A 24,320-nucleotide genomic window follows, 5' to 3' on the forward strand; every position below is an offset into this window, starting at 1 on the left:
TCTCCAGACTTCCAGCAAGACATTGAAGTTTTTCTTTGTCTGAAAAATGTTTAAAAAAACAAATATCTTTTGATCTCAGGGTACAGATTACTGTCCCTGCTGTCTGTTATAGGGTAGGTACAGGTATGGGATCCCTTATCCGGAAACCCGCTATCCAGAAAGCTCCGAACTACGGAATGCTCGTCCCCCATAGACTCCAATTTAATCAAATAATTCAGAATTTTAAAACGGATTTCCTTGTTCTCCGTAGCAATAAAACAGTACCTTGTAATTGATCCCAACTAGGATATAAATAATCCTTATTGGATGCAATACAATCCCATAGGGCTTAATTCATGTTTTATTGATTCTTTAGTAGACTTAAGGTATGGAGATCCAAATTACGGAAAGACCCCTTATCCGGAATACCCTTGGTCCCGAGCGTTCCGGATAACGGGTCCTATACCTGTATTAAGAATAGAGAACACTGGGTAAACGGTGTTCCTCATTTGCCCATCTACATTATAAGAAGAAATGCTGGACACTGGCAGAGCTGTATGTATGGGTGGAAGTGCAGGCCTTTGGGTACAAAGACCTACAGTATGGAGCAAAAGTACTGGGAAGGAGAGAACATACAAAAACATGGTGGTTTGCGACTATTATTTTTTTTTATTTATTTTTTTCTTTACATTGCATTCTGCCCTACACTTTGTCAACAACCCCTTATATCTTGTCACATTCCACATGGACGAAACAGAAGATATCCCATTGGATATCTGCGCTAAAAACACATGCAAAGCTGTGCCTGCCATGGTATTATTTATTTGTTTGTAAAATCTCATACAACAAGTTAGCAGCAGGCCCGTACTGGCAATCAGTGGATTCTGGCAAATGCCAGAGGGGCTGCTGTAAGACACCATAGACAGTCACTATTTTGAGGGCTGGTGGGGGGGGGCTGTTTGGGCCTCTGTGTCCTAGAAACGCTAGGGCCTATTTTGAATCCCAGTACAGGCCTGGTGGTATGAACCCCCTAACTTTACAAAGACTCCCAGAAAACCACATATTTTTGGAAACCACATATTTTCTTGAAAATAAAACTTAAATAAAGAATTAATCCCAGTGGCAAAGTTCTGGAGTCCTTTAATATTCAGCTCTCACTTTTCAGAATACTGCAGGGCAATGAACGTTTGAACTAAAATTATTTCCCAAATAATATCACAAGCATCAGCAATGTGTATAAGCTGACTTCTTATTGCCAGTGATAAGAAAACGGACCTGTCATGTGACAGTTGCTTTCAGCTGCCATAGACAGCACATCATTATGGTGGGCTGTTTGATAGCTGGTCTCATAAATCATTAGCTGCCCTTGAAAAGGCAAAAACATAAATGTGGCTACTGAAAAAGTCAAAACAACACTCGAGCGCTCTAAAAAAAACCGGACAGTGGGAAGCTATGCGACTTGTCCAAGGCCGCAAGGAGGACCCAGTCGGGAACCGAACCCTAGTCTCAGAGGGTTTTCTCCCCACCGAAGGCCGGCGCCCTAACCTCTGGGCTACTCTCCCGCTCCCCACATGCAAGAGGTTTTTTTGTAATCTAGTATCTCTTCCATATAAGCGGTTGGCGTGTCCTAACCGAGTTCATGAAACATGCAGGGTTAAAGCCTGCTGCTTACACCAAGGCCTATATAACTAGGGAGACTTTTTAATAAGTAGACAGTATGAATCCCGAAAACATAGTTGGACTGGGGGGATTATTCGTTTTTTGCAAAGTGTATATTTTGCTGCTAAAAATGGTGGATTTTACTATTTTCTCCAGACTTCCAGCAAGACATTGAAGTTTTTCTTTGTCTGAAAAATGTTTAAAAAAACAAATATCTTTTGATCTCAGGGTACAGATTACTGTCCCTGCTGTCTGTTATAGGGTAGGTACAGGTATGGGATCCCTTATCCGGAAACCCGCTATCCAGAAAGCTCCGAACTACGGAATGCTCGTCCCCCATAGACTCCAATTTAATCAAATAATTCAGAATTTTAAAACGGATTTCCTTGTTCTCCGTAGCAATAAAACAGTACCTTGTAATTGATCCCAACTAGGATATAAATAATCCTTATTGGATGCAATACAATCCCATAGGGCTTAATTCATGTTTTATTGATTCTTTAGTAGACTTAAGGTATGGAGATCCAAATTACGGAAAGACCCCTTATCCGGAATACCCTTGGTCCCGAGCGTTCCGGATAACGGGTCCTATACCTGTATTAAGAATAGAGAACACTGGGTAAACGGTGTTCCTCATTTGCCCATCTACATTATAAGAAGAAATGCTGGACACTGGCAGAGCTGTATGTATGGGTGGAAGTGCAGGCCTTTGGGTACAAAGACCTACAGTATGGAGCAAAAGTACTGGGAAGGAGAGAACATACAAAAACATGGTGGTTTGCGACTATTATTTTTTTTTATTTATTTTTTTCTTTACATTGCATTCTGCCCTACACTTTGTCAACAACCCCTTATATCTTGTCACATTCCACATGGACGAAACAGAAGATATCCCATTGGATATCTGCGCTAAAAACACATGCAAAGCTGTGCCTGCCATGGTATTATTTATTTGTTTGTAAAATCTCATACAACAAGTTAGCAGCAGGCCCGTACTGGCAATCAGTGGATTCTGGCAAATGCCAGAGGGGCTGCTGTAAGACACCATAGACAGTCACTATTTTGAGGGCTGGTGGGGGGGGGCTGTTTGGGCCTCTGTGTCCTAGAAACGCTAGGGCCTATTTTGAATCCCAGTACAGGCCTGGTGGTATGAACCCCCTAACTTTACAAAGACTCCCAGAAAACCACATATTTTTGGAAACCACATATTTCTTGAAAATAAAACTTAAATAAAGAATTAATCCCAGTGGCAAAGTTCTGGAGTCCTTTAATATTCAGCTCTCACTTTTCAGAATACTGCAGGGCAATGAACGTTTGAACTAAAATTATTTCCCAAATAATATCACAAGCATCAGCAATGTGTATAAGCTGACTTCTTATTGCCAGTGATAAGAAAACGGACCTGTCATGTGACAGTTGCTTTCAGCTGCCATAGACAGCACATCATTATGGTGGGCTGTTTGATAGCTGGTCTCATAAATCATTAGCTGCCCTTGAAAAGGCAAAAACATAAATGTGGCTACTGAAAAAGTCAAAACAACACTCGAGCGCTCTAAAAAAAACCGGACAGTGGGAAGCTATGCGACTTGTCCAAGGCCGCAAGGAGGACCCAGTCGGGAACCGAACCCTAGTCTCAGAGGGTTTTCTCCCCACCGAAGGCCGGCGCCCTAACCTCTGGGCTACTCTCCCGCTCCCCACATGCAAGAGGTTTTTTTGTAATCTAGTATCTCTTCCATATAAGCGGTTGGCGTGTCCTAACCGAGTTCATGAAACATGCAGGGTTAAAGCCTGCTGCTTACACCAAGGCCTATATAACTAGGGAGACTTTTTAATAAGTAGACAGTATGAATCCCGAAAACATAGTTGGACTGGGGGGATTATTCGTTTTTTGCAAAGTGTATATTTTGCTGCTAAAAATGGTGGATTTTACTATTTTCTCCAGACTTCCAGCAAGACATTGAAGTTTTTCTTTGTCTGAAAAATGTTTAAAAAAACAAATATCTTTTGATCTCAGGGTACAGATTACTGTCCCTGCTGTCTGTTATAGGGTAGGTACAGGTATGGGATCCCTTATCCGGAAACCCGCTATCCAGAAAGCTCCGAACTACGGAATGCTCGTCTCCCATAGACTCCAATTTAATCAAATAATTCAGAATTTTAAAACGGATTTCCTTTTTCTCCGTAGCAATAAAACAGTACCTTGTAATTGATCCCAACTAGGATATAAATAATCCTTATTGGATGCAATACAATCCCATAGGGTTTAATTCATGTTTTATTGATTCTTTAGTAGACTTAAGGTATGGAGATCCAAATTACGGAAAGACCCCTTATCCGGAATACCCTTGGTCCCGAGCGTTCCGGATAACGGGTCCTATACCTGTATTAAGAATAGGGAACACTGGGTAAACGGTGTTCCTCATTTGCCCATCTACATTATAAGAAAGGTAGGTGGAGGGGAAGCCTACATGGCTCCTTCATCCCTGCTCTCAGGAATATAGCACTGCTGGACACTGGCAGAGCTGTATGTATGGGTGGAAGTGCAGGCCTTTGGGTACAAAGACCTACAGTATGGAGCAAAAGTACTGGGAAGGAGAGAACATACAAAAACATGGTGGTTTGCGACTATTATTTTTTTCTTTACATTGCATTCTGCCCTACACTTTGTCAACAACCCCTTATATCTTGTCACATTCCACATGGACGAAACAGAAGATATCCCATTGGATATTTGCGCTAAAAACACATGCAAAGCTGTGCCTGCCATGGTATTATTTATTTGTTTGTAAAATCTCATACAACAAGTTAGCAGCAGGCCCGTACTGGCAATCAGTGGATTCTGGCAAATGCCAGAGGGGCTGCTGTAAGACACCATAGACAGTCACTATTTTGAGGGCTGGTGGGGGGGGCTGTTTGGGCCTCTGTGTCCTAGAAACGCTAGGGCCTATTTTGAATCCCAGTACAGGCCTGGTGGTATGAACCCCCTAACTTTACAAAGACTCCCAGAAAACCACATATTTTTGGAAACCACATATTTTCTTGAAAATAAAACTTAAATAAAGAATTAATCCCAGTGGCAAAGTTCTGGAGTCCTTTAATATTCAGCTCTCACTTTCAGAATACTGCAGGGCAATGAACGTTTGAACTAAAATTATTTCCCAAATAATATCACAAGCATCAGCAATGTGTATAAGCTGACTTCTTATTGCCAGTGATAAGAAAACGGATCTGTCATGTGACAGTTGCTTTCAGCTGCCATAGACAGCACATCATTATGGTGGGCTGTTTGATAGCTGGTCTCATAAATCATTAGCTGCCCTTGAAAATGCAAAAACATAAATGTGGCTACCGAAAAATTCAAAACAACACTCGAGGGCTCTAAGCAAAAAAAACGGACAGTGCAATTGGAAGTTAAGCGACTTGTCCTACGCCGCAAGGAGGACCCAGTCGGGAACCGAACCCAAGTCTCAGCGGGAGTGATCCGCACTGAAGGCCGGCGCCCTAACCACTAGGCTATTCTCCCGCTTCCAGTATACAAGAGGTTTTTTTGTAATCTAGTATCTATTCCATATAAGCGGTTGGCGTGTCCTAACCGAGTTAATGAAACATGCAGGGTTAAAGCCTGCTGCTTACACCAAGGCCTATATAACTAGGGAGACTTTTTAATAAGTAGACAGTATGAATCCCGAAAACATAGTTGGACTGGGGGGGGGATTATTCGTTTTTTGCAAAGTGTATATTTTGCTGCTAAAAATGGTGGATTTTACTATTTTCTCCAGACTTCCAGCAAGACACTGAAGCATTTCTTTGGATGCTTTCAGGCACTAGCTGGTAGCTGACGATGTAAATAAAGTTTTTAAACATTTGTTTCTTCTACCAATGTTTTCTTCTAACAGTCAGAGAAGCTTGTTCAAGGCACACTGGCTGGTACTGCAACCTCTATATACTTTAAGATGTTTTCAGGCACTGGCTGGCACTGCAAATAAAAGGGGTTACATAAGGCACTAAGGTGGCAATGTAATATAAAGCACTTAATTTTCCCCGGTGCAGTAACTTATAGCAACTAATCAGAAGGTAACATTTATTGGTCACCTATTTAAACATCTTATTGGTTCCTATGGGTTACTGCTCCTGGGCAACCTTTGTGCCTTTTATTACATATGGGGGTAAGTTTGCCCAGGAACACTAACTCATAGCAGCCAGTTAGCAGGTAGAATTTACTGGTCACCTGTTTAAAAGCAAACATCTTATTGGTTGCTATGGTTTACAGATACTGGGCAAACTTACCCATATATAATAAAATGTGCTAAGTTTTTAAACATCTGTCTGTCTCCTCACCCTACCAATCACACATACAAAAACAGATAGCCTGGTCACACTTAGTGCCAACATGGGAACAAAATTAAAGGCACCTGTCGATGTTGCTTCTCCTTAAATTCGTTTGATAACCAAATTTCCTTTGTTCTAACCGATTGAGCAGCTTGTTCAAGGCACACTGTATGGCTGACTGGTACGGCACGCTCTACTTTTCGATGGTTTCAGGCACAGGCTGGCTGTCACGCAGGCAGGCACTGTAAAAAAGGTTTTTAAACATCTGTCAGTATCCTCACTCTACCAGTCACATATACAAAAACAGATAGCCTGGTCACTCCCTTAGTGCCAACATAAAACTAATTAAACAGCACCTATAACAGAAAAAAATTCTCCCCCACTTGAAGTGTGGGCTTAAGAAGTCTACATTTCGTATTAGGAAATAGTATTTTTGCCTAGAAAAGCCCCTATCAAGTGCTTTGGAACAGGAGACCATCCTGGGGCACATACATGTGAAGTGCTGTCTCCATCACTTTACATCTCCAGTAGGCAAAATATTTTTAGGTGATAGGTGTCCTTTAAGGGCTAAACTCCACATAGTTTCGATTTAGTAGGGTTCTACTAAATCTTGAGCTGTTGCATGAGATCAGATAAAATCTGACAAGATTGTTCTCAGTCTGACAGAGCTGAAACCATTTCAAATTGGTATGGTATTCAAGCTTTATTTTCTGTAGATTTTTTTTTTCAGCTTTAAGCAGTGGCTTGAATGAGAAACTGGAATATGAATAGGAAAGTGGTTGAATATAAATAATAAAAAGTAGCAACAATAATAATATTGTAGCCTCACAAAGCAATAGCTTTTGGCTGCTAGGGTCAGTGACCCACATTTGGGTCAAGTGAAAGGAGTGCTCCCAGAATCTTGTGCTAGGCCTGCACAGAGTAAAATGAGCTGAGCCTGTACAGATAATGGGTGGTGGATATCATCTTGAGTGCCCCGGAAGCAGTTATTACAAGTAATCTTTGCAACCCACCAGCATTCTCTATAAACTAAAAAAAAAAAAAGTTATTTCAGCTTGACTGGTTGCTGGCTGACAGCTCTGCTGCCTCCCTCACCTACCATCCCCTCAGCAGTCACTTTCCTGCTCCCCCACAAACCACCACCATCCATTGATCTAATACACATGATCTCAAAGGCCAGCACCCACCCTCCCAGATTTGCTGTTTAAAGTTCTCAAGAGAAGATTTAAGTAAGGAAAGGATCCTGTAGCTTAGCTCCACTTCAAATACTATGATACTACAACCCCCAGAGCCACCCTGAATGCTTGGGTCTCTCTTTTGGAACATACACCCAAAAAATAAAGGAATACAAACACTTAACTTCCTAGCTCAGTCAAACTTAATTCCAGACTAGACAGTTTCAGCTTAGTGCCAAACATATAAAAAAAAAAAATTTGCACCCACAAAGCCACTGCCATTCTCAGTAAGCAGCTATTCACCCATAGGTGTAATCAGACAAAATGCAGTACCACTGTACTGCTGTCCCCCCACCCCCTTGAGTCTATAATCAGAGCAGAGCAATACAAAAATTCACACAATACTCCCCAAAACCCCCACACACCCAGCCTCATGCAGTCCCCCACTCTTCATTGCACCTGCCAGCAGATTACGCTGTTCCCCCAAAACACTCTAACACTTGGCAAGACTCGCCCACTTACCCACACAGATGCTACCCTAACCTACCCCTTCTCTCTCTACCTAGCATTGGCATTTGGCAGCTTACTTGTGTAACCCTTATTTGGCTATAAAACAGTCAAAGCTCAGCTAGTATAGGTCTAGAGCATGGGGTACATGCAACTCAATCCTTCAGGATGGGCCTTCGCTATGTGGAAGTAACCAGGGGTGTAGTGAAACTACAACTCACTGTAGCTGTGTGCAGTGCAATTTAGCAAATAATGCACGCCAGAAGGTTCTTGCAGTTAAACAAACAATAACCGGGTTTATTGTCATTCAATTAAAGGTGCAGGATTATTTCATACACACAATGCAGATACGGATGTTATATGATAGTAGTACTCTCTGAGAACAAGAGAGGATGCACACCGGTTTATCCCACCTCCTTTGGGAGACTGGGCAGGGTAAATGCAACTGGTCAGCTCGGCACCTCTATGGAGGCAGTCTGGATAGATACCTCAGTCCTCAGGTTAAATACCTCTAGCTTTAAGAGTCCTCCAGCCAACTGTGGATCAGGGTTTAGATACTGCCGGTCTCCTGTGTCTTAACCGTGGCCCTATGCTGAGGCAACAGTGCCTGTATGGAAGGAGGGTACTTCCAGCTACTTTCCTTATCTCTACATCACTTTCCTAGAAAGTGCTCTTCAAGAGTAACTATCTAACTGGTCCTTGTTTACGGGGTCCCTGTCCCCAACTTCACTAGAGTAGGTGATGACTCTAGGGTAAATTATGGCTTTACTGGGGCCTTGTTGATCTCCGGCTCAGTGCACCTTAACATAAGACAGAGGCAACCAAAGAGGAAGATCCACCTCTTTGCTAAACACTATATTACAGTGCAAATGGTGGAGTCAACCAAATAACCAATAAGGCATAAGTGCAAAGGATAAACTAGATACATGGGTCTTTGCCCAGTAACAGCATAAACTAAGGAATTGTAGGGTTTAATACCACAGGGGCATATTAACTCTATGGGTCCCTACACTTGCATGCTGCTAAGTGCACTACCACTGCTGCTAACTCAGCTAGCGGCCAAGCCTAGAAGTATGTCTGACTCGTGGAGTGGACTTGTGTGCCACTAACCTAGAATATTGGAGCAGCATTCCAGGACCGTACTCTCCTCACAACACAGTAGCTTGGAAAACACCAGTCCCGTCCCCGGAGAGTGTTTAACTAACGTCCATTGGCTGCTGGGTACTGTAGTTTCCCTTCACAAAAAGAAAAACTACATTACCCAGCATGCGTAGGGCTGTAGAGGACAGTTTGGCGCGCTGTCTGGTATTTAGCATATTAAAAAATAATATATATATATATTTATTTTTATTGGGCGGGTTTTTAAAGTCCCAACCCGCAAACTAGCCCAAATTCGTACTTTGGCGGGTTTGGGCTTTAAACCTCGCCAATAAGTTTTAAAAGTAGTCCAGTTTAGCAACCCTGCCCGACAAGCGCAACCTCTGGATTAAGTAGGCGGGGCATCGTGTCCGCTGTGGGATATGATTGGCGGTCGGAACCAACATATGCAGAGCCGCGCGTTCTCTGAGCAGGTTGTGTCGATTATTAAAAGACTCGCAGCTCTTTAGCTTTTACCACTTGTATTCCTTTATCTGTGTGACTCGTTTCTCATCCAGAGCTACTCATTTGGATTTGGGTACTTCCTACAAGTGCCGTAGTATTGCTGTCATTGCCCTGCTCTACTGTTCTACATGGAACGCTGCATTCGGTGCATCTATACAGCGTGAGTGTTTTTGACAGCAGGGTAATTTGAGTGGTGCTAATTCAATGAAACTGACAGACATTGGCGTTTCTTAGGATTCCGTACAATATGCTGCCCAGGCCTCACCAGTATTGTCAATTTCAACCTTTCCCGCTATTCCATAAGCGCATTCTGCCGCTTTACGGGGTTTTGTTGAGCCCTTTGCGTCTTTTACAGGATTGCGCCTAATGTACTTAATCACAGGATGGCACCGAGGGAACGAATAAACTCTCCAATTTCTCTCCGTGATTGCTGCCAGCTGACTTAGTTCCCAAAATAACTTGGGTTCATATACCCCCATAGGGAATTTGTTCGATATTTCATATAAGCGGCAGCTGGAGCTGGTACCCGATGCAGTCCCTCAATATCACCCCCGAGCAGTATGCCAGGCTTCTGCAGGAAAATAACGTGATCAGGGAGCAGTTCATTGAGTTGTACCAGCTGCAGCCTCTCCCGGAGCTTCCCTTCAGGACCAAAATCACCTCTGTGTGCTGATATTTGTGCTGGCACTGTTTGGCAACTCTCTGGTTCTTTATGTGGTGACCAGAAGCAAAGCAATGAGGACTGTTACCAACATCTTCATCTGGTCTCTGGCTCTTAGTGATCTGCGCATTGCCTTCTTCTGCATTCCCTTTACCATGCTGCAGAACATCTCCAACTGGCTGGGAGGTGAGTATTGCCCCTATAGCTCCAAAGCTCTATTTACTTTGTGTTATATGTCAGCATTGCACTTCTAAACTGTAGTATACGTTTTTATTGTTTTCACCTTATATTTTCTGAGCATTTAAGTTATGTAAGTGACAACATTACTAAATATCTGTACATATTATATCCTGTTTACTTGTGATAGTAAAGGCATAGTACTTTACTTGGCCAAGGAAAGATCTGATTGGTGGGCCCTACAGCTGCTTCAAGACTTTTGCCCAGTATTATTTTCAGGCTAGTGAACAGGAACAGATGTGCCACCCTAGATCTACAGCCACAAGTGCAGAAAAACCTAAATTGATAAAAAGCTGCACCACAAGCAAAAAAACATCTTAAAAATGCCAGCTTTTTAAGAAAGATTGCATAGCACTATTTTTTAAGCCCCAATAAACCATGCTACATCCCCTACACTGGACCCCTTCTCCCAACCACACCACCCCCCACTCCCAAGTACTGCCTGTGTTTATACCTGTTGCATTTGGAACTGCCATCTCTGGCTGCCTGATGTCATTTTACCTGCCCTTTAGGGGCCAGGGGTATGTGCAGTTGAAACTGATCCGGCCCTGACTTCAGCTGTGCAACAGCTTCAGAGTCTTTTACAAAAGGGATCTCAAGTCAGCCCCCTGTGCTACACTACTTTTTATTTACAGGTATGAGCAAGTTGGTCAATATTGGGAAGTGAGGGCTACAGTATGCAGAGGTATCCAATAAAAACAAAGTAAAAGAAGGCAAAAACATCAAAGTATATGTTAAAGAGCACTTCTAGTTGATTATAACGAGGGGGCTGTTATTTTGAAAAGACTCTTCATTTAAAAGTTACAGTAGATAAAAAAGTCTGATGACTTATGCCTGTGCCAATTCATTAAAACTGTCCTTCCCATAGTAAGCAATTGGCCTGGCCTAAAGCTAATGCAACACTGAGAAGCCCATTTATCAACATTCTCATTTTTCTGGCTTAAAGGACAAGGAAAGGTTAATATAAATTAAAAGTAAGTCTAAAGGCATTCTTTTTAAGTACTTACTGCATATCTAAATTCCCAGATCCCTGCTTGCTTCTCTGAGATATGGTGCTGGCAGCCTACAGCAGTGTGAAGACTACAGTGACATCACTGAAATCTCTCTCCCCTTCCTGTAGGCTGCCAGCAGCAGCCTTCCTATTCTCTGAGCATGTGTGTAACTTGATCCTGTCTCCTGTTCTGAGCTATACATGCCCACCAGCCAATCAGAAGCGGATCTGCCGGGGGGGGCGTTTTTACTAAACAATAGGAGGACTATTGGGCAGTATGCTTTTTAAATTTTGACTTGCATTCTCCTTTAAAAGTTTTTTGAAACTATGACTAAACTTATTTCCTCTAAAGCCACAAATGTGTAGTCTTTTATTAAAAGATCCGAATTGAAAAAGAACAAACAAATTAAAATGTCAAATGGGAAAAAAAAGAAAAGAACACGAAAACCACACATTTTTCATTATTTTTTATTTTTCTACAAATGTTGGCGAACTTTAAATAAAAATTGTTACAATTTGCCTGGGACAGCACCGATTAAATTCTACATGACCTCAACAGCTTTTAGATGGCAAAGTTTTGTATTAATGTTTTTTTTGTGGTTTTTATGCTTAATAAATCACAAAAAAAATATTTTTTTCTTACACAAATATTTGAGTTTTAGTGCAAAGAAACATGAATCATTAAAAAGAATGAAATGCAATTTTTGTAAATGCCCCCTTGATTGAATTTCTAACAGCTGTTAGACCTAAAGCAAAGTCACATAAGTAATAAGCCACTAACCAGTACAGAGCAAAACATCCATATGGGTGCTAGGCATTACATAGGATCTTGAATAACCCTGGCGTGATCATGTCAGCAACACTTATTTGCCACCTCAAAGATCCAAGCAGTGCAAAACCCATTATGTAGAGATTTCTGGATATTCTTCTCTTAGTAACACCAAAAATTGTTTAACACTTTTCCCTTACTTCCCCTTTGGATTTTTAAAAATCTTTAGCTTGATTTCGACTGGCAAAGTGCCTCACAAGAGAGAGACAAAAACGCAATGGCAGCTCGAATTCTGGCAGTCTGCTTCGCACCAATGACCTAAAGCACCTGAGCTTATTTTTTTAGTGTCTGCAGCTTAAAAATATGTTTCTATCTCTTTGAACAGCTTTGGGGTTAATGATGTGACCCTGAAAAAAAGCTTAGGTCATTAGCGTGAAGCTGACTTCCGGTCCCAGAGGAATTCAAGCTGCCATTGCCTTTCTCCTATGGGGCACTTTGTAAGTATAATTCAAGCTGAAATTTAAAAATAATCCAAAGGGAAGTAAGCCTTACCTATTATTATAGCTGTTTTGGGGGGAAATAAGTATTAAAAAAAAATGGTGTTACTGTTCCTTTTAAGCTGTACCTCCAAGTGTGACTCCTGGCCAGAGCAAGTAGAAACAGTATAGTCACATCTGGTGACCAAAGTAGCCTGTGTGTTATAAATTTAGAAGGCAAAACAACATCCTGTAAATTGAATTTGTTTGTAGTGCAAGTGGAAGTGATAATATAACAGATTTATTATATATACTGCATTCTGTGGAGTGAAGTGCACTGCAAGGGTTATACACAGTTTCAACATCTCCAGAAAAAGCAGAGTTTTTGGTATTACCGCACTGTGTTTTACACTCTGTGGGATACCTATTACCTACAATTAGAGTGAGTCTGTGAGAAATCCAGTTGTTTGGTCTAATTTTCCCAAGAATATACATTGATAGCAGAGACAGCTGAATTACAATAGAACCCCACTTTTATGTTTGCCCTGGGGCCGCTAAAAATCAGCGTAGAAGGCCGCAAATAAGAACATAGCTTACCAGCACCGGGCTACATCTAGATGATGTAATTTCAGGAAAACCATAATTTCTGTGGATGCAAAAGCAGGGTCCTACCATTTCTGCAAGTCTAACCCTTTTTTTTTGTTAAGCCACAAACAGAATAGTTGGCTAGTTATAGGCTGACTGACTTTTGATATGTTCATTTAGTCTCTGCACTGAATGAAACTTTTAGGGATCATTTACTTACTGTACCACAGTTGCAGGCCAGAAAAGATTTTTATGCTGTAAGTTGCACACAAAATCCCATTTATTAAAGGTATGTTAAAAGCGTGTCCATATGCACTCCTTGCACTTCAGTATAGTTGTACAAGGTGCCAGCCGCACCACTGCCTTCCTACTACCTGCTGATCTGAACTGAATGCTGTTGCATATGTTGACTTTAGACAAAACTGTACAAGCACTTTTGATTAGATGCGGACATAGCATGCCGCATTTGGATCCAACAGATGCACCACATAGCAAAAGTTACATGGAGTTTACACATCAGATTTTTGTATCAGTTCATAATGTTTTAACCCATGTGACTACATCTGACTTGTGCAATGTGTTTTGTCGATTCAACACCATCCAACAAAAGTGATGGCGGTGTTTAGCCCTTAAACTACCTCTGGAAACTTTAGTGATGATGGAATTCTGGGAAACACTACTGCATTAAAAAAAACATGATTGTTTCCAAAATTGCACACTGCATTGTGGTCATAAATGTGACTGCCTTTGTGTGTTTGTTTTTAGATAAATAAAGCCATGTACATTTTTTTTTTTAATACCTGCAATATTCTGGTAGGGCTTGTAGGTACAGTTCATGAATATTAATTACCTAAAGATTTAGATAACAGATTAAAGATGGATGAACCCAGCAAGACAAAGACAAATTAGCACTGCTATTTCAAATAAATGATTTTTACATGAGCAGAATTGAACTAACTAGTATCTCAGGTCAAATGAATAACCTTTTTATATTTTATCATTATTGGTCTCTTAAATAGTGACCTTCCAATAATCAACACTAATGAGCAGTGCAAGCTGTGCTGAGATCTATACAGCTATGCAGTTTAATCACTTACCTGTCCAACACTGCAGTCTTTATTTGCCATCTGTCAAGTACCTGACTGGAAACACAATTGATTTTACACACACACAAAGCTGTACATTCAAACAAAACATTTAGAAAAGCTATAGAAAACCTAAATAAGCTTTTGAGCTGTATAATAGGGCTTAAGGTGATTGCACATTGCAACATGGACAACAAAATGGGCAAAAAAAAACCCCAAAAAATTTGTATTGAAGACAATTTTAAGTTCTTCCAATAAAACATTTGAAACACATAATCATGCATATACGATTCATATGTATTTAGGGAACGCTTTTATACACAGGAAGAAAAGTGGAGGATAGAGGATCCATTCTTACGCACACACCCCTATACCTTGGTTAACAGGCCAGGTCAACTTGTGTGGTATAACACAAAATGGATATCTGCATGAAAAATGTCAATGTGTGCCCTGTTAATGAATTCCTGGGGGGGAGTGCATAACAGTGAATCCACTTTTCTCCTCCTCCTCTAAAGATTTAGGGCGAAGACAAGCAGTTATTAGTTGCCATGACTTTTTCAATATTGGGCACCCCCCACCGATTGTAATCACTTACTTGATACCCCAGGCCAGTGCCCCTGTCTGCAGAAAACAGCACCAGCTCGAAGTACATGTGCACAAGTGATCCTTTTCTTCCTGTCTTCATTCTTCGCAATCCCGGGGCCAGCGCATGCGCAGTGGTGTGAAAAAGACTGCTTTTTTGGTTAGCATTCGGCATTCCACTCTACAGTGCACAGTAAATAATTACACACCTTAAGGACCATATAATGACTTGCTAACAAACTTCCAGAACACTGCCAGGTTCACCTCCCACAGGCAGCATTGGGCAGGCAGAGTATGGCACACACAGGCAGCATAGGGCAGGCAGAGTATGGCACACACAGGCAGCATAGGGCAGGCAGAGTATGGCACACACAGGCAACATAGGGCAGGCAGAGTATGGCACACACAGGCAGGGTAGGTCAGGCAGAGTATGGCACACACAGGCAGCATAGGGCAGGCAGAGTATGGCACACACAGGCAGCATAGGGCAGGCAGAGTATGGCACACACAGGCAACATAGGGCAGGCAGAGTATGGAGTGGCCTCTGGTGCGCTGATCGTTTTTATGGGAAAAAAGAACATCCCCTATCTGCCTAAAATCCCCTGGAATGTACTTGTACAGAGTAATCATGTCCGCTCCTTTTTTCCAGGGAAAACAATCTCAACTATAATAATCTTCCCTTTATAGTTTAAATCTTCAATCCCCTTTACCAGTTTAGTTTCACATCTCTGTACTCTCTCCAGCTCATAATATTATTGTTAAAGGAGAAGGAAAGGCTAATAAAGAGTTAATCTCAAGCTGCAGGCATACCTTCAGTTGTCTCAATAGTGCCCCTAAGTCTCCCCATACTTCACCTGTTCAGAAGATCAGAAGCCAAACAGAAAAAAAAACACTGAGCAGTGTAGAGAAGATTCCCATAATGCATCGCTCCTTCCCAGACTTGGTGACTTGTTACTGTAGGCGGCGCATGTGCACACAGCAGGAGCGTCTGGTTGCCATGGCGATGCAGCGATGGAGAACTCTGTGACATGCAGGTGGGGGGAGCGGGGGGCAGGTACGGGGAGCGGCGGAGGGTTTGTGGCAGGAGCGGGAAGCGGTGGAGGCTTTGTGACAGGAGAGGAGGCTGGCTTGTGCTTTTCAGCCCATACAGACATGCTGGACAAGATGGCGGCGCCTTTCACTGAAACAAGTATGTAGGTTCTAGTATGTGTATCTCTGTAAATCTTTCATTAGGCAAGCCAGAAATATAGCGTTTTTTACACAGCAATAGTAGTACTATTTAATAGTGTGCTTAATAGCTTTTGACTTTCATTCTTCTTTAAGGTTTGGAGCCCTAAACTGCACTGCATTTTCAAGGTGAGGCTTTATCAGAGACCTATAAAGATGCAAAATTCTCTGAGGAGCTTGTGCATATGCGCAGTGATGTCACTTCTGGGGATGTCGCTAGAGAATGAAAAAAAAAATTGCAGTGTGGTGTTCCTCCCTATGAAGCTCTTTATTGATAGGTATAATAATTGCCCTTCAAAGCCGACTCGAGCGTTTATAAGATGCCACTGTGACCTAATCTTTTATTGACCCTTCGTCTAAGCTGCTGCATTCCTATATAGATATATATCTATATATATCTATATCTATCTATCTATCATCTATCTATCTATATATATATATATCTATTTCTATATTTATTCCCCTTTAAATATCAGTGTGAGTCTTCACATTAACAACCTGTTACATGTGAAATAGCCAATTTCACACAGCCAGTCATAATTATAGCTATTAATGTACATTTGTTTTCAGTTTAAAGTCTTTTAACCCTTTAAGTGCCACTGGACATAGAATCTACGTCCTGTGCATAAAAGTACACAAGTGCCGCAGAACGTAGATTCTACGTCCTGCAGTACCTACGGGTTTGGGATTGCAGGAAGGGATTTTAATGCATTTTCAGTTATGCATAGGTGTTGTTCGCTTGACTTTGTCTGTAAAACTAATTTGCCCAAGCCAAAATGCTCAAACTGTGATTCTGACTGCAGATATCACTAGGGAAAAAAAAAAAACATTGATTTTAGTGATTTTATGGGGGGTTCATCTGTTTTATTGCATTTCAAATTGTTTGTTGTTAACTTATCTTTGCCCATGGACATTTTGTCTCTTGTATATCAATTTGGCTTCCTCTGTACACCACATAGTTTGGTAAATCTATGCATATTGGGCATCAAACTGTTCAGTAGACCCCTGTCATTCATATTTAGAATGTTTTATGTTGATACATTACAAAATGTGGGGGTACATAATGGGGCAAAATGCAAGCTTTGTGACGATTTTCAGAAATGTTATAAAAACCGTTATGCATAGATTGTAGTTTGGTAATTTTGCAATAGAAAGATGTATTTACCCATTTTTGTAAGAATGTGTACTTTCGGAAAATGTATGATTTTCTAGGGTCTAAGTACTGTTAGGGGGGTCCATTGGCACATAATACACATGCTGGTAGCTTATATTACAGCATATGCACTTTGTATGCACTAGCTTCCTTTTGGGCAAGAATTGCGACTCTGTAGTTTGGAGTAGAAAGACATTTTGAATTCACCCAAATGTGTACTTTTTAAAAAATATATGGTTTTGGGGGGGGGGGGGGTCACTGTATTTTTTTGTGTGTTTTTACCCCACAGAAAATGCAGTAAACGTGTTGAATTTTCAGTAGCTAAAGAGATGTCTGGGGCAATATCTATGCACTAACTTCGTTTTGGGGTCTCTTAATGCCAGTTACATTGGGGATCCTATACACAATGGGCATTAAACTGTTCAGTGGACCCTTGGCCTTCATATTTAGGATGTGTTGGTAACTAATGCTATGTGGGAGATAAGATGCTTGAAAGTGGAAGGCTTGATGCGATTTTCAGGTATTTCATCAAAACTACCAATTTTGGGAAAGAATTGCGACATTTTGAATTCACCCAAATGTGTACTTTCCGAAAATATATATTTTTGGGGGGTCAGTGTGTTGGGTTTTTTTGAGTTTTGACCCCACAAAAATGCAGTTAATTTGTTGAATTTTCAGTAGCTAAAGAGATCTCGGGGGCAATTTGCATGCACTAACTTCATTCTCTAAATGCCAGATACATTGGTGATCCTATGCACAATGGGCATCAAACTGTTCAGCGGACCCTTGGCTTTCATATTTAGGATGTGTTTTCTTAGTACCTAATGTTATGTGGGAAATAAGGTGCTTGATAGTGGAAGGTTTGATGTGATTTTCAGCTATTTAATCAAAACCACCAATTTTGGGAACTCTATAAATTGGAGTAGAAAGACTTGGGTACCCATTTTGAATTCACCCAGATGTGTACTTTCCAAAAATATATGGTTTTGGGGGGTCAATGTATTTTTTTGTGTTTTTACCCCACAACAATGCAGTAAATGTGTCTAAGTTTCAGTACCTAAAGAGATCTCCGGGGCAATTTGTATGCACTAACTTCCTTTTAGGGTCTCTAAATTCCAGATACTTTGGTAATCCTATCCACAATGGGCATCAAACTGTTCTGTGGACCTTGGCTTTCATATTTAGGATGTTTTTTCTTGTTACCTAATGTTATATGGGAGATATGATGCTTGAAAGTGGAAGCTTTGAGGCGATTTTTTTCGAATTTTCATAATTTTTGATAGAAACTGCTAAATTCCGGAAAGCATTGCTGTTTGGTATTTAGGAGTTGGAAGACATGGTTACCCATTTCAGATTCGGCAGAATGTGTACTTTTCAAAAATATATGGTTTCCTGGGGTAAACCTAATGTTCCAGGATTTTTGGCTTTGGAATCTAAAGTATGCTGTATTCTACTGTAATGCTTTGAAAATTTGGTAATTTACTTTTGGGAGTTTTTGATCAATAGAAGTCAGAAAACTATAAATATCAGGTATTTGCATGTTCGGGAGACATGAGGTTTTCTAATTCAGTTGAATTTTTATCCATAAAATAAAATATGTTTCTGGTATAAATCCCTATATCATGAAAATTATCAAATTTTTTTTTTTTTTTTTGTATTTCGAGCTCTAAATTTAAAAATTTAAAACTCAGATTTAGAAAGCTCAGGTTCTCATGAAAAAAAACGATATATAGTTTGCTTACCTAAACTTAACCCCTCCCCAAGAAAATGCCTCTAAAATGAGAGAGCATATTTACAAAACGTCTGGCACTGAGGGGAACCGAAATGTAAAATTCTGCTGGCACTTACAGGTTAATACATTCAGAAGAAGATATTAAAGATAACTTCTCTTTAAAATGTTTATACTTGATGTTGGATATCCCCCTCCTTCAAATAACTGATTAATACATGGGCTGCCCGAGACACGCTCTCTTGCCTGCCCCCGTTCATACACATATGTTTAATATCTGCTATGTAATAGTTGTGCAACTTTAATACATAGGAGAGAAACACGTCAGTTACAGGAAATGAGAATCACAAGGGCAATGTGTAACCTCTTTGTATAAAGCAGCTGGTCAGTTTCTTTTACATATAGTGATATGGATTTTAAACCCAGATATGCTGATATATATATACACATCTACAGGTATGGGATCCATTATCCAGAAGGCCATCTCCCATAGACTCCATTTTAATCAAATAATTCACATTTTTAAGAATTCTTTCCTTTTTCTCTGTAATAATAAAACAGTACCTTGTACTTGATCCCAACTAAGATATAATGAATCCATATTGGAGGCAAAACAACCCTATGGGGTTTATTTGATGTTTTTTTTTTTTGCTCAATGCATTGGTTTTATTAAGCATTATGCAAGGTACATAAAATAGAAAGATTTAAACATCAGAGATATACAAGCATGCAAGGTTGTGATGTTTACATTTTGTTTACCCAGTGAAGGGGGTTTTGACCTTCGGGACAGTATTTCCCATGCTGTATTGTTATTAAGCTAGTTTGGGCTAGATACTAGTGGTGGAGAGGAAAGTACGCCAGGGATTATTGTTATAGAGTGTTTATTTGATGTTTAATGATTTTTAAGTTGACTTAAGATATGGAGATCCAAATTACAGAAAGGCCCATTATCCAGAAAACCCCCAGGTCCTGTGCATTCTGGATAACAGTTCACATTCTTGTATATACATATCTGTATGGTTAAACACACAGACTTACTGTTAAATTTTACTCACTTTGGCATTTCTGTACAGATGCTGCCCTTGTTCAGTGAATGTCATAAGCAGAGAATTCACCATACTCGATGCAAAGGCAAGTGGAGAAAGGCATTTTTGGGGAAATCTGCCGGCTTCTATTTTTTACCTCAGCAGCAAGTCAAACGTTTCATAGCCCTCAGAGGGTTAGTTATCCCATTTTCAACATGGGTTCAATGAACAGGGCTTGTTCTGAATTTTAACTTAAATCATAAAAGTGTTTTTTTTTAATTTATTTTCTGAGCTATAAAGGACAACAAGGAAAGTAAATCTACTCCATGTTTGGTCCTTGTGAGGAAGATAATTAGATTTACAGTGAACAGATGATCCCCCAGCACAGTAAATGGGAGGGGGTTGTGTATTGGTAATTTAATTATCTAGTTTACAAGGACTAAACTTGAAGTAGGTTTGGTTTCCCTGTTTGCCCTGCTTTGTGCAAGAAATAACAAAAACCATGATTAAATAAATAGGAAAAACTACGTTCAGCATGTTGCACTTATGTTGACTAAGGGGTATGCTGCCTTCAAAGTCTAAAGCTGGCCATTCATTATAAGATGCACTCATTTAGCAACCTAAGGTGGCAATATTGGACTGATCTGATTGTTTGACCCTAGGGGTCTAAATGATTGTATCACAACAGGGGGCATACAGGCCGTCAGGGTAAGGACTGCATCAGTGAGCAGACAGGAAACTCAAACCTGTCCCATCAATATCTGGCTGATACACGCAGATAGATAAGCTGCCAAATCGGTCTCAATGGGCCGAATTACCATCTTAAATCTGCCTGGATGTGGCCACCGTTATTTTTAACCAGCTTAAAGGAGAATTAAACCCTAAAATCAAATATGGGTAGAATTGCTGTATTTTATGTACTGAACTTACTACACCAGCCTTAAGTTTCAGAATCTTTATTACGGTATTGATTCAAGCTTTCAAAGCTGTGCACAGGAGGGCACTATCTTGGATTTTGTTCTTGGATTTTTGGGAGTGTCATTGCACATGATCAGTGTGTTCTGGGTAGCTGTTGTAAAGCTAAGCTAAGGGGTCATAGCAAATTATGGCATAGAAGCTGATACAGGGCTGATTATTAAATTCTGATGCTAATTATGCTGGTTTCAAGGCTGTTATATAATGAGAATCTGAATTAATTACTAATCAGCTTTAGATGATGTGCATATTTATATTCTATATATACAGTATAATGTCGGTCTGTCCCTAAGCTCAGTAACTGACAGCAGCACAGAGCACTAGTTCCTTGTTAAGTTCTCCTTGAAGTCTTAATGGTCTTTTGCTTCTATTTCTTCTCTGTACTTGTACTTTAGTATTTTTAAGAGAATGTCTCCATATTCATTAGGTTGTTTCACTTTGCTAATCAGCAAAGCTTGACCTGAACATCATTAAAGCAAATAGGTGTTCCTGGAAAATTTACTGTCAACCCAGTTAAAAAAAAAAAAAAAAGTTTCCCTAAATTTAAAGAATTTTTTGTGAAGAATGAAGCTAAGGACCTCCATAAAAAGTTGATCTTAATTTTGTCATGAGCTGGTTTGAGGAGGAACACGTGTATCCAAATGTGCCATTCACCAGGCACTGCTGTGCATGGTGGAGGTACATCGATGACGTGTTCCTCTTACGGTGGGATGACATGGAATCCTTGACCACCTTCCGTGAATCAATTAATGGGGCCCATGAAGAAATAAAATTCACAATGACAGCTTATCTCCACAGAGTGGTACTCTTAGATGTTGAAGTTACACGTAAGTAACAAATGTTTTACACTCGCACATATACTAAGCCCACTGACCAAAATCAATTACTATTGTTTAATAGTTTTCATCCCTCAGCTGTTAAGAAGTCAATTCCCACTAGCCAATTTTCGCGGGTCTGTAGAATAGCAAATGATCCAAGTATGGCAGTGGAAGATCTTTGGAAAATGGAGTACAAATTGAGAGATAGGGGTTATCCCACTAAGATTCTTCAGGACAGTATGTCTAAGGTCCAGGGATAAAAAATTAGGGAGGAAACAGGCCAATCGATCTAGCAGACAACGGCTTACTTTTGTATCCCAGTTTCATAACAGTAACCAGCTTCAGGCTACCCTCAATTGACATTGACATTTATTGAGGGAATCTTATCCATCAATTGCGGTGTTTCAACAATGTCCTATGATGTCCTTCTGTAGGGAGGGTACCATAGGTAGTAGACTTGTACATGCTGAGGTACCTCCCATACCCAAAAAGTTAAGGTTCTTGGGACCAGCTTGGGAAGGAATGTACAGGTGTAAGGGATGCCCACAATGTCTGTTTGTTAAGTTGGAAGCTAATGTGAATAATCCAATAACTGGTAAATCCTTTAAAATTCGTGGACACAATACATGTGACATGAACTTTGTTGTATATATGCTGGTTTGTCTGTGTAATTTAATCTATGTGGGGAGAACCACCCAAAAACTGTGGGATAGGTTTTCACAGCATAGATCTATGATTAATATGGGTATCAAAAGTCTGCCAGTTTCTAGACATTGTCTAGAGATGGGACACACCTCAGAGGATTTGAAATTTTGGGTGATACCACATGTTCCACCAATGAAGAAAGGGAGTGATTGGATTCAGTCCCTCAAGAGAACTGAGGTTCGGTGGATACATAGATTAGATGCATTTGCCCCCAAAGGGTTAAATAGGGCTTTTGATTTCCTCCTTTTTCTTTGATTTTTTTCTTTTGGTTCCTAACTTATATATTGGTGTTGATTATTTATGCTTGTTATACTGAAATTATATGTCTGATTTAATCCACTATATGCTGAGGTTAAAGGTAAAGCCATAAGTGTATGTATTGCTATAGCGACGCTTAACATTGGGACGCAAGTGATGTACACGCTTTCATGTAGACGTGATGTGGAGTGAGTATATCGCGTCTTCAAGGTGACATGGTACGTCACTTCCGGCTTTTCCGAGATATTATATATATATATATATTATAATAGAAAGAGTGCCGCACACATAGGGACTTGATACAAAAGAAAAAAGTGGTTTTATTGAAAAAATTCCAACGTTTCGAGCACAATCTGTGCTCTTCCTCAGGGACAAACCAACATATTTTCGGTCCTCAATAGGACCTTTCTCATCCTTGACTAATATATATATATATATATATATATATATATAATATATAATATGATTTTGATAAAGGTCCCGGGTGAGGACCGAAACCTCGATCTAAATAAAATAAGTATCTTTTTATGATGAAATTTTCCTGGTGTGCATCAGCATTTTTTACATATTTACATTGTTTTTCTGATTTGCACCCAGGTTGTACTACTTTTAGTAGTCTAAAAGTCATCACGGCCTGGCGGAGGGGTGCCAGCATGGCCAGCTGGGACATGTAGCTCACAACAGTGGCCAGGCTGAGAGCTTGACATTCCTCCTCTACAATATTTGCAGTTTTAGCAAAAAAATACCAGATTTTTTGTTTGTCCTGGAAGATCATTATATTGAACAGCTTTATTCGATCTATTTTACAGCTAGGGAAAATTCCAGTGCTTATATCAGCTTTATAAAATTGTAATTATAAACTTGTAGAAGTTCTTGACTTAAATTTCCACACCTCAGACAGGAAAGTAGAAACACAGTAGATCTTATCTAGGCTGGGAGCTGTACTAGTACATCCCTAGTAGTGACCCTGACAGGTCATTAATTGTAGCACAGTGTTGTACCATGTTAGGCTACAGGGCTGATTCTTACCCTGCCGGAAAACGCAGGCCAAGCATCGGGCTTCTACCTTACCTGCACCCGGAACCATTGTGTTGGCCCGGGAGCAAGCACATGTTGCGGATATCAGCTCCCGCACTGGTTCTGGCTGCAGGCAAGGTAGGAGGCTGATGCCAAGGGAGTCCCGGCCTGTGTATTTCCGCACAGTCCCGTGTGACATAATTTATGGCTGCATTAGTTACTGTACATCCCCAGTAGCCCAGTGTTTAAAAACCCTCTTGGCGGTGTAATTACACCATTGTATAAATATGATCAGATTTAAGCTGATTTCAGTCCGGCGTTTTCTTTTAATTTTCTCATACTCCATTGCAATTATCAGTAACTTCTTATTCCTCAAGATCCATTAGGGTTGATTCACTAAAGTGCGATAGCGCTTATCGCATGCTTTTTTGCGTTAAAATTGATAAGCAAAAAAACGTGCGATTCGCTAAAGTATTTTCACATGCGTTAAGTCACATATCGCTTGCGTTTAATAGCACGCAACCGCATGCATTAATTTTACCACATTGCGTTAATTCTCACACAGAAATAATACTAACTCATGATTCACAAACACTTAGACGAGCTAAATATCGCATTAGTCTATGCGAAAATTAACACCTACTTGGGGCAGGCGGTAATTATAGAAAAGTACAGTTCATGAGCTTTTGGCAACACAATATGGACTTTGCAGTGGGATTTATTCAAGTCTGTGTTGGCCCTAGAGTGATGCAGCCTCCAGTTTGCAGGGAAATGGT

General features: G+C 40.4%; 2 protein-coding genes across 3 annotated transcripts in view; one reads left to right on the forward strand and one right to left on the reverse strand.

The window, feature by feature from the left end:
- The window catches only part of hacd4 (3-hydroxyacyl-CoA dehydratase 4), a 52,511-nt gene extending 43,626 nt beyond the window's left edge, over nt 1–8,885 (reverse strand). Inside the window, exons 1-2 of the mRNA XM_018097792.2 lie at nt 8,760–8,885; nt 6,051–6,209 (exon numbers count right to left, since the gene is read on the reverse strand). The gene's annotated coding sequence lies outside the window, so the exon portion shown is untranslated. The remainder of the gene's footprint in view (nt 1–6,050; nt 6,210–8,759) is intronic.
- A 160-nt stretch (nt 8,886–9,045) lies between these two features.
- Nucleotides 9,046–24,320, forward strand: part of LOC101733073 (muscle M-line assembly protein unc-89) — a 63,761-nt gene continuing 48,486 nt past the window's right edge. Inside the window, exon 1 of one of the 2 annotated variants that reach the window (XM_031890436.1) lies at nt 9,046–10,098. In XM_031890436.1, coding sequence (XP_031746296.1) covers nt 9,987–10,098 — 112 coding nt within the window. In that variant the 5' untranslated portion in view covers nt 9,046–9,986. The remainder of the gene's footprint in view (nt 10,099–24,320) is intronic. The other variant, XR_004219468.1, reaches the window with a different exon arrangement.

The sequence above is a fragment of the Xenopus tropicalis genome, chromosome 1, assembly GCF_000004195.4.
Source record: "Xenopus tropicalis strain Nigerian chromosome 1, UCB_Xtro_10.0, whole genome shotgun sequence".
Lineage (NCBI taxonomy): Eukaryota > Metazoa > Chordata > Amphibia > Anura > Pipidae > Xenopus > Xenopus tropicalis.